This window comes from Peromyscus leucopus, chromosome 7 (genome assembly GCF_004664715.2).
Source record: "Peromyscus leucopus breed LL Stock chromosome 7, UCI_PerLeu_2.1, whole genome shotgun sequence".
NCBI lineage: Eukaryota > Metazoa > Chordata > Mammalia > Rodentia > Cricetidae > Peromyscus > Peromyscus leucopus.
In genome coordinates, this window is record NC_051069.1 from 117,098,253 (window position 1) to 117,112,045 (window position 13,793).

The 13,793-nt window shown below is 47.6% G+C and overlaps 1 protein-coding gene across 2 annotated transcripts in view; it reads left to right on the forward strand.

Annotated features, from left to right (window-relative positions):
- Positions 1–12,682, forward strand: part of Maea (macrophage erythroblast attacher, E3 ubiquitin ligase) — a 44,446-nt gene extending 31,764 nt beyond the window's left edge. The window contains exons 6-10 of one of the 2 annotated variants that reach the window (XM_028870744.2): positions 3,770–3,846; positions 7,916–8,024; positions 9,778–9,911; positions 10,949–11,144; positions 11,654–12,682. In XM_028870744.2, coding sequence (XP_028726577.1) covers positions 3,770–3,846; positions 7,916–8,024; positions 9,778–9,911; positions 10,949–11,144; positions 11,654–11,749 — 612 coding nt within the window. In that variant the 3' untranslated portion in view covers positions 11,750–12,682. The remainder of the gene's footprint in view (positions 1–3,769; positions 3,847–7,915; positions 8,025–9,777; positions 9,912–10,948; positions 11,145–11,653) is intronic. The other variant, XM_028870743.2, reaches the window with a different exon arrangement.
- The last annotated feature ends 1,111 nt before the right edge of the window (positions 12,683–13,793 follow it).

The following is a 13,793-nucleotide window of genomic DNA, read 5'->3' on the forward strand; positions in this document are numbered from 1 at the left end:
TGCAGAAATCTGGGATGTGATGTTCTACTGATTACACACTTTGTACTTTTTTTTTTTTTTTTTTTTCTTTTTTGTTTTTCGAGACAGGGTTTCTCTGTGTAGCTTTGCGCCTTTCCTGGAGCTCACTTGGTAGCCCAGGCTGGCCTCGAACTCACAGAGATCCGCCTGGCTCTGCCTCCCGAGTGCTGGGATTAAAGGCGTGCGCCACCAACGCCCGGCTTACACTTTGTACTTTTAAAGCATTCTTTAAAAGTAAAACACAGGCCACAGAACTTAAATATGCCCACTGAAAAGTGTTATCCTAGGGCTTTGTAGCAGAAATGTGTTAGTGTTCATCAACAGCCAGCCCCTGCTTCCATTAGAGGAGCTGTATTTTCTGTTTTCTAAACTGAATGCTGCTTTAATCCATCTGGTTGAGTTTGTTGAGGTAGTAGTCACCAGCCAAGAGTGACACTCTGCCATTCAGGGCTGCCAAAGTGAGCACGAGGCAAAGATGGAACAAAAAAGTAGAGCCACCAGTGAGGATCATGGTATGGAACTTCTAAAAGGAAAGTGAGAATTGATATGTAACAGTCTGGCCTACTCAGTCCCACTTTCACTCCCTCCCAGAGAAAGAACACTGAACTTTTGTCTCTTCCATGAGGTGATCTCCCAAGCTTTGACCTCTCTAGGCAGTGTGCCTACAGGATTGCTGAATTTACTATGAGTGCTCCATGTGGACCAGGGATGGACACTCTGGATAGGCAGAACCTGAGAAATTGAGGTGCTGATTGAATGCTGAGTAGGTGAGCATTGCCTTAGTGTCTACGAAGAGAGGTAGAGGGGAATGTTAGCATTTGTCCAGAAACACTGTGAAGGTGCCTAATGACAGGCTTGCCTATCACATCACATTATAATATCTGTATCACTTAATTGTGCACATGCACACATGCTCTCCCCTGCCATCAGAGAAATAGTGGAGGAGCCACACTGCACTAAGGTCCCACAGATCAGACACACTAATTTGGATGGGAAGAGAAGCATCTCAGACCAAGTTTCACTAAATTGGAAATACCGTATACCAGGGCACCAAGATAAGATCTGTAAATTAGCTTAGGTCTCTAGACTTGACAGGACACTGAAAGAACAACCTAGAGGCCTTGTGTCTAGAAGTCACACAGAGTGGTAAATTCAGTCTCCAGCTGCTGCAGAGTGAGCAGGGTGGCCAATCATCCTACTATATGAATTGGTAGATGTATGTTCTAGAGGATTAATTTGCATAGCAAGCAGGCACTTCTGTGTATTGGTAAGGTGTTTGAAAGTTAACTGTTAAAGAATATTGCTCCTAAATAATAATAACACATTTAAGGTATATGTTTTATGTAACAAAACTTTTCACTGGGAGGTGGTGGTGCACACCTTTGATCCTAGCACTCAGGAGGCCGAGGCAGGTGGATCTCTGGGAGTTTGAGTTCAAGGCCAGCCTGGTCTACAGAGTGAGTCTACAAAGCTGTCTCCAGGACAGCTAGAGCTGTTAACACAGAGAAACCCTGTCTCGGGGTTTTCATTTTCCTTCAGTACCTGTACAGTGCCTTCATCCTGCCTTTAAACATCCCACTGGTGCCCACCAACTACAGAAGGAACAGTGTTGCTCTGCAACTTCATGGGACTCCAGGGTACAGATTCACCTTCAATTCCTGCCTTTCTGGCTTTAAAGGGAGCAGAGCACCCACACACCTTTCCATTATCAGTGGGGCCAGGCTGCTCCTGGAGAGCCTTGGAGTACCCTGTCTTTTCCTGATCATATCAAGCTTGCTACCTACCACTCAGTCAGGACAGCTCCTGCTCTGGCTTGGATTGTACTGTGTTTCCAGCCTGTTTGGCCCTCAGCCTGGGTGCAGAGGGTATAGTGCAGGGATCAGAGGAAGTGGACATCCCTGTCATCTTCCTGTCCCTACACAGAGTTATATAGGTCTGGTTACATTGTGTTGGTGGAATAGGGTCAGGACAACTGGCTCTGGAGTATTCTTTGCTGGGGTTCCATTGAGATGGGCCGTGGGGATTGGGTACACAGGGGAGGCCAGGTGGGAAAAGATGCGGCACTGGAGAATTGAGTTTGAGTCCTAAATGTTCAAGAATGATTGACTTGTCATGTGAAGCTTGTGCTGTTGTAATATGGATTATCTGGAATCAGTGGCATGTGATGAATAGTCTCAGACTAGTTTTTCATGTCCTCATTCCTGTTTCTGGCAGGAAGTGTTTTGTGTCCTGAGGCTATGCTGAAAGTTTTTGAGTAGCTTTTAGGGGGACATTGCCTTGCAATGTAACCCAGGCTAACCTCAATTTACTGAGACCTTGCCTCAGCCTCCTAGGTGCTGGTTTTACAGGTGACTCTGTACATGCTGGGTGAGTGCTCTACTGCCTGGTACCTGGGGATCTTTAGATTAGTACTTGCATAGAAAGATGCTTTCTGTGTAAGGTGCTAGCAGTTAATCTTCCTGCCAGTCACAGGAACTGCACTGGATTGTAGTGCTGGTTTCAGAGTCAGCTTTAGGCTTCTATGTAGAAGCATCTACCAACATCCCCAAGAGCCACTGCAGTGCTGATCTCGGATCTCCCTTAACAACTGCAAGTCTTAGAGTTTCTGCCATTCATGGACCATCTGTTCTCATCTCCTGATCCCCACCAGCCTGGACCTTAGAGTCCTGACAGGAACATTAGCTTCCTTGGACTTGCTGCTCCAGGGGTTTTATTCCTTCTGTCCCAGGGCCTTTATACTACCCCTGTTTCTGCCTGGAACCCTTCTCGTCGTTTCAGCCTTCCATCTTTTGTTGTTTTCTTAGTGTTCCCTGTCAGCACCTTGAAGTGCCACCTCCTTGCTACCTCACACCCACTTGAGACACTGTCTCCTTCCACCAGGTATCAATCAGTCTTAGATAAACAGCTTGTGGAAATTTTTCCAGAGCATTCACCATCTCTGGCAGCATGACTTACAGTACAGACGAGGAATGTGCTGAGTTGAAACCTGGTGGAGGTGGTAGGGAGGAAACTTTTTTTTTTGAGACAATTAATTCTTTTTTTTTTTTTTTTTTTTTTTTTTTGTTTGTTTGTTTTTTGTTTTTTTGAGACAGGGTTTCTCTGTGTAGCTTTGCGCCTTTCCTGGAACTTGCTTTGGAGACCAGGCTGGCCTCGAACTCACAGAGATCCGCCTGGCTCTGCCTCCCGAGTGCTGGGATTAAAGGCATGCGCCACCATCGCTGTTTTCAATTTCATACACACATAATATTTGCAATTGTAACCATTAATCAGTGGCATGAATTACATTCAAGATATTAATTACACTCGCAGGGCGGTGGTGGCGCAGCTAAAGGAAACATGTTCAGAGGAAGATTGCTTTATGGTATTCATAGACAATAGGACCTTGACTATAGGGCCCTGGAAAACCCTCCAGGGAGTTGTCAGGGTTTCCTCATACAGTTTCTTAACCTTACTCCATGTACTCTGGGAGCTAATGACAGTCTTTGTTTGCTGCCCATCCAAGTGCCACATGACTGTCTTCAGATATTGGGCTCACCATCTGCATAATGCATTGGTCCTACCAGAAGAGGATTCTGATGTGATGCATATCAGAATAGAGGCTCTGGCCATAGCATGCTTCCCAGTGTCCATGGAGAGGCCCTGAGTTTTGATGATAGAATTTGTGGGACCTATGGATCCTGGTGCCCAGGCACCTGGGCCATGGCACTGCTGACAGGTGGCACCTTCTAACCCTGTCTGTCTTTGCCCTTAGAGCTGCCTGGAGTTCAGCCTCAGGATTCAGGAGTTCATTGAACTTGTCCGGCAGAACAAACGCCTGGATGCTGTGAGGTAGGATATGCCATATACAAGGTTTCTTACATTAGGACAGGACATGCAGGTGCCATTCCCCTTTCCACATCCTCTTGGTGGGGTGATAGAGAGGGAAACACACATGTTGGGGCACTTCTAGTCTGATGGCTTCAATCCTACATGCCAACTACATTTCTGTGTTCTAAGGCAGGGATTGAAGTCCTCTGCTCCATAGACAATTTCATGTGGCAGTTCAGACTATCGAGGACTATGGGGGTCCAGCCCCTCGATAGTCCCCTCCCAGGGTCCGGGAAGAATCTACAACCAGCTGATAATTAACCTTTGATGAGAAGAAATGAATCTATGTACACGAAACTCCTTAGTCCATATACTTGATTATTCTGTGACAGTTACAAGCTTATATTCTGTTCTCATATTTAGGTCATCTTTAACCTGGTTTCTCTCTACACTTGTCTGCGATCCCCTCTATGTTCTACCTTAATTCCTTCATCTAGTTCTGTCCCTTCTAGGTTCTCATCTATCTAGTTCTTTCTCCTATCAGCTCCTCTCCCATCTCCTTCTCTCTCATCTGGCTCTTCCTCATCTTGTTCTTCCCCATCTGGCTCTTCCTCATCTTCCATCTCGTTCCTCTTGTCCTCTCTTCTAGTTCTACAATCTAGTTCTTCCCCATCTCAGTTTGTTCCTCTCAAGTTCTTACCCATTTAGTTCTTCCATTCTCTTCTCTCTTCTCCCCCCACCTCCTGGAAGTCTCGGTATATAAAGGGAGGGTCCGAGCTAAATTGTGTAAAGCTATTACTTAATGTCCGCCTCTCCTAGGCGGTGTCTCCTTGTGGAATTTACCGTAAGTCAGGAGACTTGCATGTGGGCTGTTATCATTGTTAGTCGGCCTGAGACTAACCATGGGCACCCACCTGGGTGGTGTTTCCTGTAGTCCTTGAAAGTGGCCAAGGGAGATAGATAATCTGATTCCAGAGAAAGCCTTTCCTGAGGCTGTTCTCCAAATACCTGAAATGTGTATGTCCAGAGAGTGATCAGTCTACACTGTTAGCCCTTCTTAGGGAAAAGTCAATTGGGAAAACTGTGAAGGCACACATGATTTTCATAACAGAAGACAGCTGTAACACCAAAAACTCCTTGGGATTTGGCTTCCTCTGGAGGAATTCCATGATCCCTCCAGATAGTGACTTTGCCATAACCAGCTGAGTTCTTATGATATATTCCTGCGGCCCGCAGCATCAGACCCTCATAGCTGTCAAGTGAGCTAGACTGGCATCCCAGCCACCCATGTCAACCTATGATCAGGGCTCCGGGTCTCATCTTTTCCACTGGGAAATAATCATCAGCTTAAGTAGCAAGTATGCTCCAAGGGGCTGACCAATGGACAATTCAAAGTCCCTTGGTCTGTTTTCTTCCTGGCCATCTGAGAGCATACTTGCATCAGGAAGAATACCTTAGGGCTTTCTGCAGGCATATCCGAGCTTCTGAGGTCTATCTCTGCCCTAAGGGTACAGGGAACAGGGCTGACTGACCATATGGCAGGCCCCTGTGGGTCTTTAGCAGTCAAGCATAAGACTCACCCTTTTTTGTCTGGAGTGTCACAGAGAGTACCATGTGCCAGTTTCCACTCCTGAACTACTTGCTTTCAGTCAGCTTTGTGGAGCCTTCTTGGTGTCCACCAGGTGTCTGGTTAGTGTATGCCAAAGCTAGAACAGTAACTTCTTTCTAATAGCTGGGGTTCTCCAATTCCAGCTTTGCCAAGGCTCCTTCCCAATTAGTTCTGGAGTGTGAGCAGGGAGGAACACTGTGGCCAGGGCCATGTGGTACACCAGTGAAAACATGACCTGCTGCTCCCCTAGACATGGGCTAAGCTGGTAGCATCTCCTAGTATAGGCACTGAAGGAATATATCTTCCAGAAGGTGTCTGTCTATGATGACTGAGACTCAGCAGTGACGGGTCCCACCAGAGAAACCTGAGTGGGGAGCAGAGAGTCCTGCAGGCCCAGCCCAGGCTTAGCTTAGTGAACCTAGGACTGCTATTCTCTGGGAGCATGGAAAGGTGAGGGCAAGGCATGATTGAGCTGGCTGCGGACCTTACTGGCTGCTGTCACTTCACTTTGCCTCATACAGTGTAAAGGGAAAGAAAGCATGCAGTGCCTACACGTGTGTGTGTGCACGTGTGCGTGCGTGCATGCATGCGTGCGTGAGAGTGCGCACGCCCTCTGTTGATATCCTTCTTTCCAGGCCTTGAGCATGGTAGACAAGTGCCCTACCAGTACGTTTATTTCCACTCTTCTTATTTCCTTTTGTAAGAGACCTGGTCATGCCAGGAGAGGTCATCGATTCCTCTAACCCTAGTACTTAGAAGGTAGAGGAAAGTGGATCCCTGTGAAGTTGGGGAAGGCCTGGTCTACATAGCAAGTTCTAGGTCCTCTAGGGCTACATATAATAAGATCCTGTCTCACAAAAAAAGATAACATTTTGCTGCCTAGTGTTCCAACTCCTGAGCTTAAGCAGTCCCTTCCTCAGCTTCCTGAACAAGTCGAGTTTTGGAAGGGGCACTGTGCCTGATGCCCGAGACTTGACTCGTGTCTCTGCAGTGGTAAAGGATTGTCCCTCCCCTCACCCTATGGGAGCTGATGGTTGTTCAGGTATGTCGGGCTCTGGGTGTCTCACATTGATGTTTTTAAAGAAAAAGTTGGTGTCACTGTACACCAGTTGCCAGTTTCGTCCCTGTGATGTGTGTGTACCCGAGGCACACAGCTTCAAAGGCAGACAAGCTCATTGTGGCTTGTTTTCTGTCACTGGGTGCCATTGTGTGGCAGCTGTGATGAGGAAGAGCATGATGGCAGAAGTGTATAGTGAAGCACAGCTGCTTAATTCACAGCCACCAGGAACACACCCATGTGACCTAACTTACTCCAGGGGGCTCCACCTTTATCTAAACTTTCTGGTACCTCAGATCGTGCCATAGACTGACAGCCAAGCTTTCAACCATAGCTCTTGGGAGACAGTGAGGAGCCAAACTATGTTTTGTTTTTCTTATACTGTTTGTGATGTTCATTAAGGCAATATTGGTTTTTTACCCTGGGATTAGGATGTCAGAGTCCTAGGCCTGGTACTGGTCTTGGCTCACTGCTTCTGTTGAGTAGGAAGCTATGTTGGTTGTATCCTAAACCTGTACATGCTTCCCACTTCCTTTGGCTTCGTGGCCATCTTGCTACTCCATGGGGGCTGCTTGGTGACAATGTCTACTCACTTTATTCTCTGTCTAACCACACATACTCATACTTACCTCAAGGCTGTCTCGGGTTCCCAGGACCTTCTAGCTCTCTTTTTCCTGACTTAGCACAGGACTGACCTACATGAAGACTTGGTACCATAGGTTCTGCTGTGTCATTGGCCACTGGTTAGAGGGACTGGTTCTGCAGGAGGGACTTGGGGTGTAGAAGATATGACATTGAATGAGGCCTTGTCGGAAGATAGGAAACCTAAGGTCTTTAGGGCTAGTGGCCAGCAGAGGAGAGTTCCATACTCCTCCTGGCTGCCCAGCCCTTCTGAGTAAAATAGGCCCTGGTCTGGACCAGCCATGTGTATCCCATGTGAAAGACCACAGTGTATGAGTGCTTGAACATGATGGGCTAGATAAGCCTTGGAGTCCGTCTATGGGCCTGAATTGCTCCAAACAACTTAGAATTGAAAATGCAGGACTGGAAGTCCCTGGGCCTGAAAGGTAAGCACCCAGGACAATTGGAATCACTTGAGAGCCCAGACAATAATTCTAGCACTAATTGAACCCATTTCCTGATATCTTGACCCCCTCCGGCCCCACCCAGCACATCTTCTAGAATGGAATTCCTTTATGCCAGACTCTGAAGGGCCTATTAGTCCAGACCCTTAAAATTGGAGATTCAGTGCAGGTAAAGGCACTTGCCTCCTAGCCTGGCAACCTGAGTGTAACCCCTGGGATTCACATGGTAGAAGGAACTATCTAACTCTCACAAATTATCTTTTAACCTCTGAACATGATTAAGTGATTATTGAAAAGCAGGGATTACAAACTTAAATGTGCCAAAATGTTGTTTTTCAGACATGCAAGAAAGCACTTCAGTCAGGCTGAAGGAAGCCAGCTGGATGAGGTCCGCCAGGTCATGGGCATGTTGGCCTTCCCGCCAGATACACACATCTCCCCATACAAGGTAATGTTCATGACCCTCCCTGTTAGCTAGGTTCCTGCTGGTCCTTGGAGTCAGGGGTCGTCCACTGGGATGGATTAGCGGGTACTGGCCAGCTCCTGAGAGCCCATCAGGCGTTACTTCTTCAAACCTCATGGCTTGTCCTACCTAGTTGTGCTTTTCTCGGTTTATTCCCATCCAGCTGATGCGAAGTTTGGGGCATAGGTCAGAAGGCTTCAACCTGTCAGACTCTGGGTCTCCACACCCTGCCACCCTTCCTTGGTGTTCTCTTCCTGTAGTCCTCCTGCCATGTCCACAGCCTGTCTCCTGCTCTGTACTCCCTGGCCTCCTTGCTTTTTCTGTAAGGCCAGAGTTCTGGGTCTAAAGGGCACTAGAGTCTAGTCATGGTGGTGATCTTGCCCTTCCTTGCCTGCTCCTGGTCTTTTTCCTGGTTCCGTCCTGTTGTTTTCAGCCCCCTGATCACTGGCCTGTGGTGAGAGAGGTTCTGAGAGCAGATGTGGTCATGGCTCCATTGCTTAGACAGCTTTGTACAAACTTCAGCCCCACGTTGGGGTATCTGTGCCTGACCCTGAGTAAGCAGCCTATGACTTTTACCTCTGTTCAGTATGGCCTCATCAAGCCACAACCTCTGAAGGCATTAGGTACTTGCTTTGCTCATAGACTTGAGACTGGTCTCTGTCAGAGGCTTTTGTGTCTGCCCTGCAGCCTCACACACAGTGCCAGCATGCCTGAGTAGACCCAGTTTTGGAGTTGCTGGATTTGCTCTAAGCCCTAGTAAACACTCCCAGCTTTGAGGTATGAAACATCATGTATTGAAATGCCATGAGGCCAGAGTATCAGAATGTCTAAACACATTTTAAACTGATGTCATAAATCTCTCTTGACTACATTGGAGAAAGTTTGGTTTGGGCCTGAGGCATCTGAGTTAGAAGATGAACCATCTCATGTGAGGCCTCATAGTACAGGGAGGGTAGGACATACCTGCTGTCCCACCAGTGAGCACAGGGACATGCCTACTTACTCATGGGGTCACGGTCAGCAGGGAAAAGGGATAGCTTATCAAGTCTTGTCAGTGACAGAAATTTGGTGACCTGAAAGAGAAAGACCAAGATCATACTGGAAACCTTTGTCTTGGGGGCAGCCAGGCAATTTAGGGTACAGCAAGCTAAAAAAGAGAACTGAAAGAATGGCTTTTGTAAATTAAGGAGGAAAGAACCAGGGCACTGGTGAGGAAGACAGTGAGGAAGCTTCCTTCAGAGGAAAGTGGTGTGCTGGCCTCAGGAGAAGGACCCTGAGGACTGATGCTATCCCTTCTGTGAGAGCCTCCCCAGACTGGACATAATCCTCCATAGACTGTTTTTATAGAAGTAATACTGAAAACAGTGTTTTTATAAAAGGGTGGGAGTGAAGTGAAGTGTGTTGTGACCCTAATGATGCCGAAGTTTTACCTCCTTTGCTCTTGTATATGTGCATTCCTTATCTGTGTCTGAGACACACACATTAGCCAGGCATAGTTCTTCTGAGCTGAGGTCATCTGTTATCATCTGTCTAGCATTTCTTCTCTGGAGTGACCTCCCTTTAGTTTTTATTGTCTGTGATTCTGTTTTATAGCCGCAAGACCACAGGATACAAACCAGGGAGTGTTCTGGAACATTAAGCCAGCAGGGGTCTTGTAATACAGTTGGGGCATCTATCCTGGCTGGGCCTCCCAGTAACTGCCAGGGGAGGGTCCCAGCACTTGCCCATTGTCTTTCAGGACCTTCTGGACCCAGCCCGGTGGCGGATGCTGATCCAGCAGTTCCGATATGACAACTACCGACTGCACCAGCTAGGAAACAGCTCCGTCTTCACCCTCACCCTGCAGGCTGGGCTCTCGGCAATAAAGACACCGTATCCTCCATGCTCTACCTTGTCCTCTGGGGTAAAGGTTGAGAGGGAGGGTCTAGGACCTGCAGCTTGGTCTTTCTTTCCTTGGTCTGTGTACTCTTCATGGCTTTTACATCTCAAATGTTGCCATGCACCTGATACTTAAGGATACAGGAGTTCTTAAGACCTAAGCCCTAGCTGTCCAGCCAGCTTGACCTCTCAGCTTGACTCATAATGGTCATGGCTCTGGCAAGGACAACCTCCCTTCTTAAGAAAGACAAGAAAGGCTGATCCCTCCTTGTTTATATTTGGCATACTAAACCCTACAGGTGACTGACCCATCACACACACACCGCCCCCATGGTAGATTCTCGTCCTTTGTGTGGTTGACCTTCCCACATATGTTTGACTCCCATCCTTTGTATGGTTCCTGTAGTCAGAACTCAAGTTGACTTCATCTCTTGTGGGTCTGTCCCCGACATGTGAATCACTCTCTCTCTCTCTCATGTGGATGACCTGTATCTATTGTGTGGCTAAACCCTACCACTCTGGCTGAACCCTGTCCCTTAGGTGCCTGGCCTGATTGTTACATGTAGCCAACCCCATTCTGCCCCATTCTGGGTGTGACAGCTGTCTCACGAAGTAGTGGCTGTTTGGGGATCACGGCTGATACCTGTTATGCTGTGTTCCAAGCTGAGGCTCAGGGCCCATCTTCTCACTGTCTCTGGTGGACAGTAGAGAATAAACATGTGTTTGCCCACCACCTTCTGGCAGTCACCCAGAACATCCCTGTCTCTCTCTTGCGTGAGAATACCAGCAAGGGTGCAAGGTACCCCTGGGTGGCCATGCTAGTTGCTTGTTTTGAGTCCGGTCTTGGTGACCATTGTTACTGTATGGCTATAGCATTCTTTTCCCCTTGGATGATAGACAGCCCTGTTTGTTTTCTGCATGGTGTCCCTATGTGGCCATGAGGATGCCCTATGTCTAGACAGTAATGCTCACAACATGCCTGCCTTGTTGCTTACCTTGTTGGTTCAGCCTTTCCTTAACAGTGTTTACAGACAGTGCTACAAGGAGGATGGCAGCTCCAAGAGCCCTGACTGCCCTGTGTGCAGCCGCTCTCTGAACAAACTGGCGCAGCCCCTACCCATGGCTCACTGTGCCAACTCCCGCCTGGTCTGCAAGATCTCTGGTGACGTGATGAATGAGAACAACCCACCCATGATGCTGCCTAACGGCTATGTCTATGGCTACAATGTGAGGGCCTGGGTGATCAGGGCTGTGGGCTAGGCTGGGCTGGGCAGGGCAGCTATGTGGAGGGTAAGGGGGCACCAGGGTTGGGGTAGTACCACATTTGAACAACTTCAGGGTTTTTTGACAGGTGTGCCTTCAAGTGACTTTGTAGGATTAGATGGCTTGAGGCTGAAGAGATGCTCAGTGGTTAAGAGCATTGAGTGCTCTTGTAGAGGACCTGGGTTTGGTTCTGAATATCTGCATGGTAACTCACAACTATCCATAACTCCAGTTCCATGAGAAACTCAAGTTCCATGGGATATGACACCTTTTGCTACTTTCAAAAAGCATCAGGCACACATATGTACATACATACAGGCAAAATACTCATACACATAAGTCTAAAAGTTAAAAAAAATAAGATTAGCTGGTTTATTCTATGGTAGCTTATTTTGTGGAATGAACCTTAATTCAAGTCTTACTTTGTGTGGGATTTTCTCATTTTAATGCATAACTCTGGTCTTGCTTTTCAGTCTCTGCTCTCTATCCGTCAAGATGATAAAGTTGTTTGCCCAAGAACCAAAGAAGTCTTCCACTTCTCCCAGGCTGAGAAAGTGTACATCATGTAGGCCCTGCGTTGCCATGTGCACGCCCCCGGCCAGAGGCTGTGGTGGGTGGGAGCCATACCTCCTACCCTGACCCCTGACCCCAGACCCCAGCCTGCCTCGGCATTTGTTTCTTGCGACCAAAGATCAGTGAGCAACAACAAATACTCTTAGAAAAAGAGGAAGTGAGATTTAATAAGTCTGTGCTTGAGAACAGCGTTTGATTGGTAGGATTTTGTAACATAAGTCGACTGATGCCTCTGCAAGTTCTTGCACCTCTCAAAGGAAACTTCTCTACAGTGTGACCTGAACACCAAGGAAATCCAGAGCATCTCAGAAGTAGGAATTGGTTCATTGGTTATTTCCCTGTGTTTCTCCATTTCCTTCCTTTTGCTAGTGATGGGACTCAGGGGAGCTTGAGGAGCAGGCTGGTCCTTTGCCAACTCCTGTTGGCCACAGCCTGGGCAAGGTGTTGGCCACAGCCTGGTTGGCTGCAGTGACTTGTGACATGGTGCCGAGGCCTTTCCTGACTTCACTGTCTAGCTGCTGCCAAAGCACCATGCACCACACACTCCTGGGCTGCTACTTGAGGAGGCTCCGCCCACATGGCCAGGGTGTCTGGGGCTGTGTCTGTGCACAGGTTCAGTATCTCACCTTCCAGCACCGCCTTATCTCCTGCTTTGAGAATGTATTCACGGGAAAGCCACTGGACTGAGTTTCTGCAGAGGCCTTGCCAGGTGGTTCCGTAGTCCTAGAGTGTAAATGCTTTTCATTACAGAAACTGATAGTTGAGCTAAAATAAGTACTGACGGGTTTTCAAAACAGATGAACCATTGTAATTCACACAAAACCATATTGTAGAGGTTTGTATCTAGCGCTTATTTTTGCATGTTGATGTTGATTAGCTAATGAACTGTAAATGTAAAGCGTGTTAATAAAATAGCTTTCTATTTCTCATTTTTTGTGTGAGGTGTTTCTAAGACATCAGATCTCTTCTGCTTACCCTGCCAACCATTAGACCATGCAGCACCTGTATGGGACCTGGGTTTGTCCTATCACTACAGTAAAGAGGACTCAGCACATCTATCTTGATCCACTATACACAACTTAGCCTGCTAACCTCCAAGGGGCTCTTCTGAGGAATGAGAGCAGAAATATTAAGAGGCCTACAGTAACAGCTGACTCCTGCTGGCCTAGCCAGAGCCCACCTGGAGCTGGGGCACTGCAGGTTTTCGGAGAGCCAAAGTGGATCGTGATAGTGATTCCTGTGGTCTCTGTTCTTGGGATCTTAGGAGCCACTCTTGGGGCAAGGGTTCAAACTGTAGATACCAGCGAGCAGGTGTCCAAGTGTTCTCTTCGCTTCTCCATACCACTCAGGACATAGTCTGCTCTTCTCTGTTTAACTCTGCAGTCCTGACTCTTCGTGCATGGACTCAGTTCTGCCCATGAAGCCAAACACATGTTCAAACTGGCAGGGGTAGACTTTGCCTGTGGTACCCACTGCTTTCCAGTGCTCTCTGGAGATACCTTATGCTCTATTTGGGGGTCTCTGTGACTTAGCACCAGTTGACACCCCTATACTCATTCTGGAGCCACATCCTGTCTGGGGCCTTCCATTTCTACCATGGCACCAGTGAGAAGTGGTAGCAGAATGACGTCAGCACTTCTTTTCTGTGCTTTCCTGCAATGTAGTTGTCCTTTGGGTTGGTATGACCATTATCATCTTAGAGTAGCTGCAGTCATCCGCAAATGACCTTTATGTGATTAAGCATGTTAACATTCTCTTGGGGAAAGAGGCAAGGTCCAGAGGCTTCTCCCCTTGCCAGGATTATACAGGGTAAACAGATAAGGGAGTTGGGGTGTTCTAGCCACTTATCAGTTACATGGGGAACCACTTGGTCCTGTAGCTGCCTTAAAGTCTCCCATGTTCTGTAAGTAATTGAATAAACTCGTTGGTTCATCAAGCAGGGCTTCAATGGAATTCTTTCTCTGGTCTGCTTGTGTCTTGGCTTTCTCTGTGTAGTATAAGTTGGCGTGCCTCTCTGCCGTAGTGGCAGTTGCAGGATTC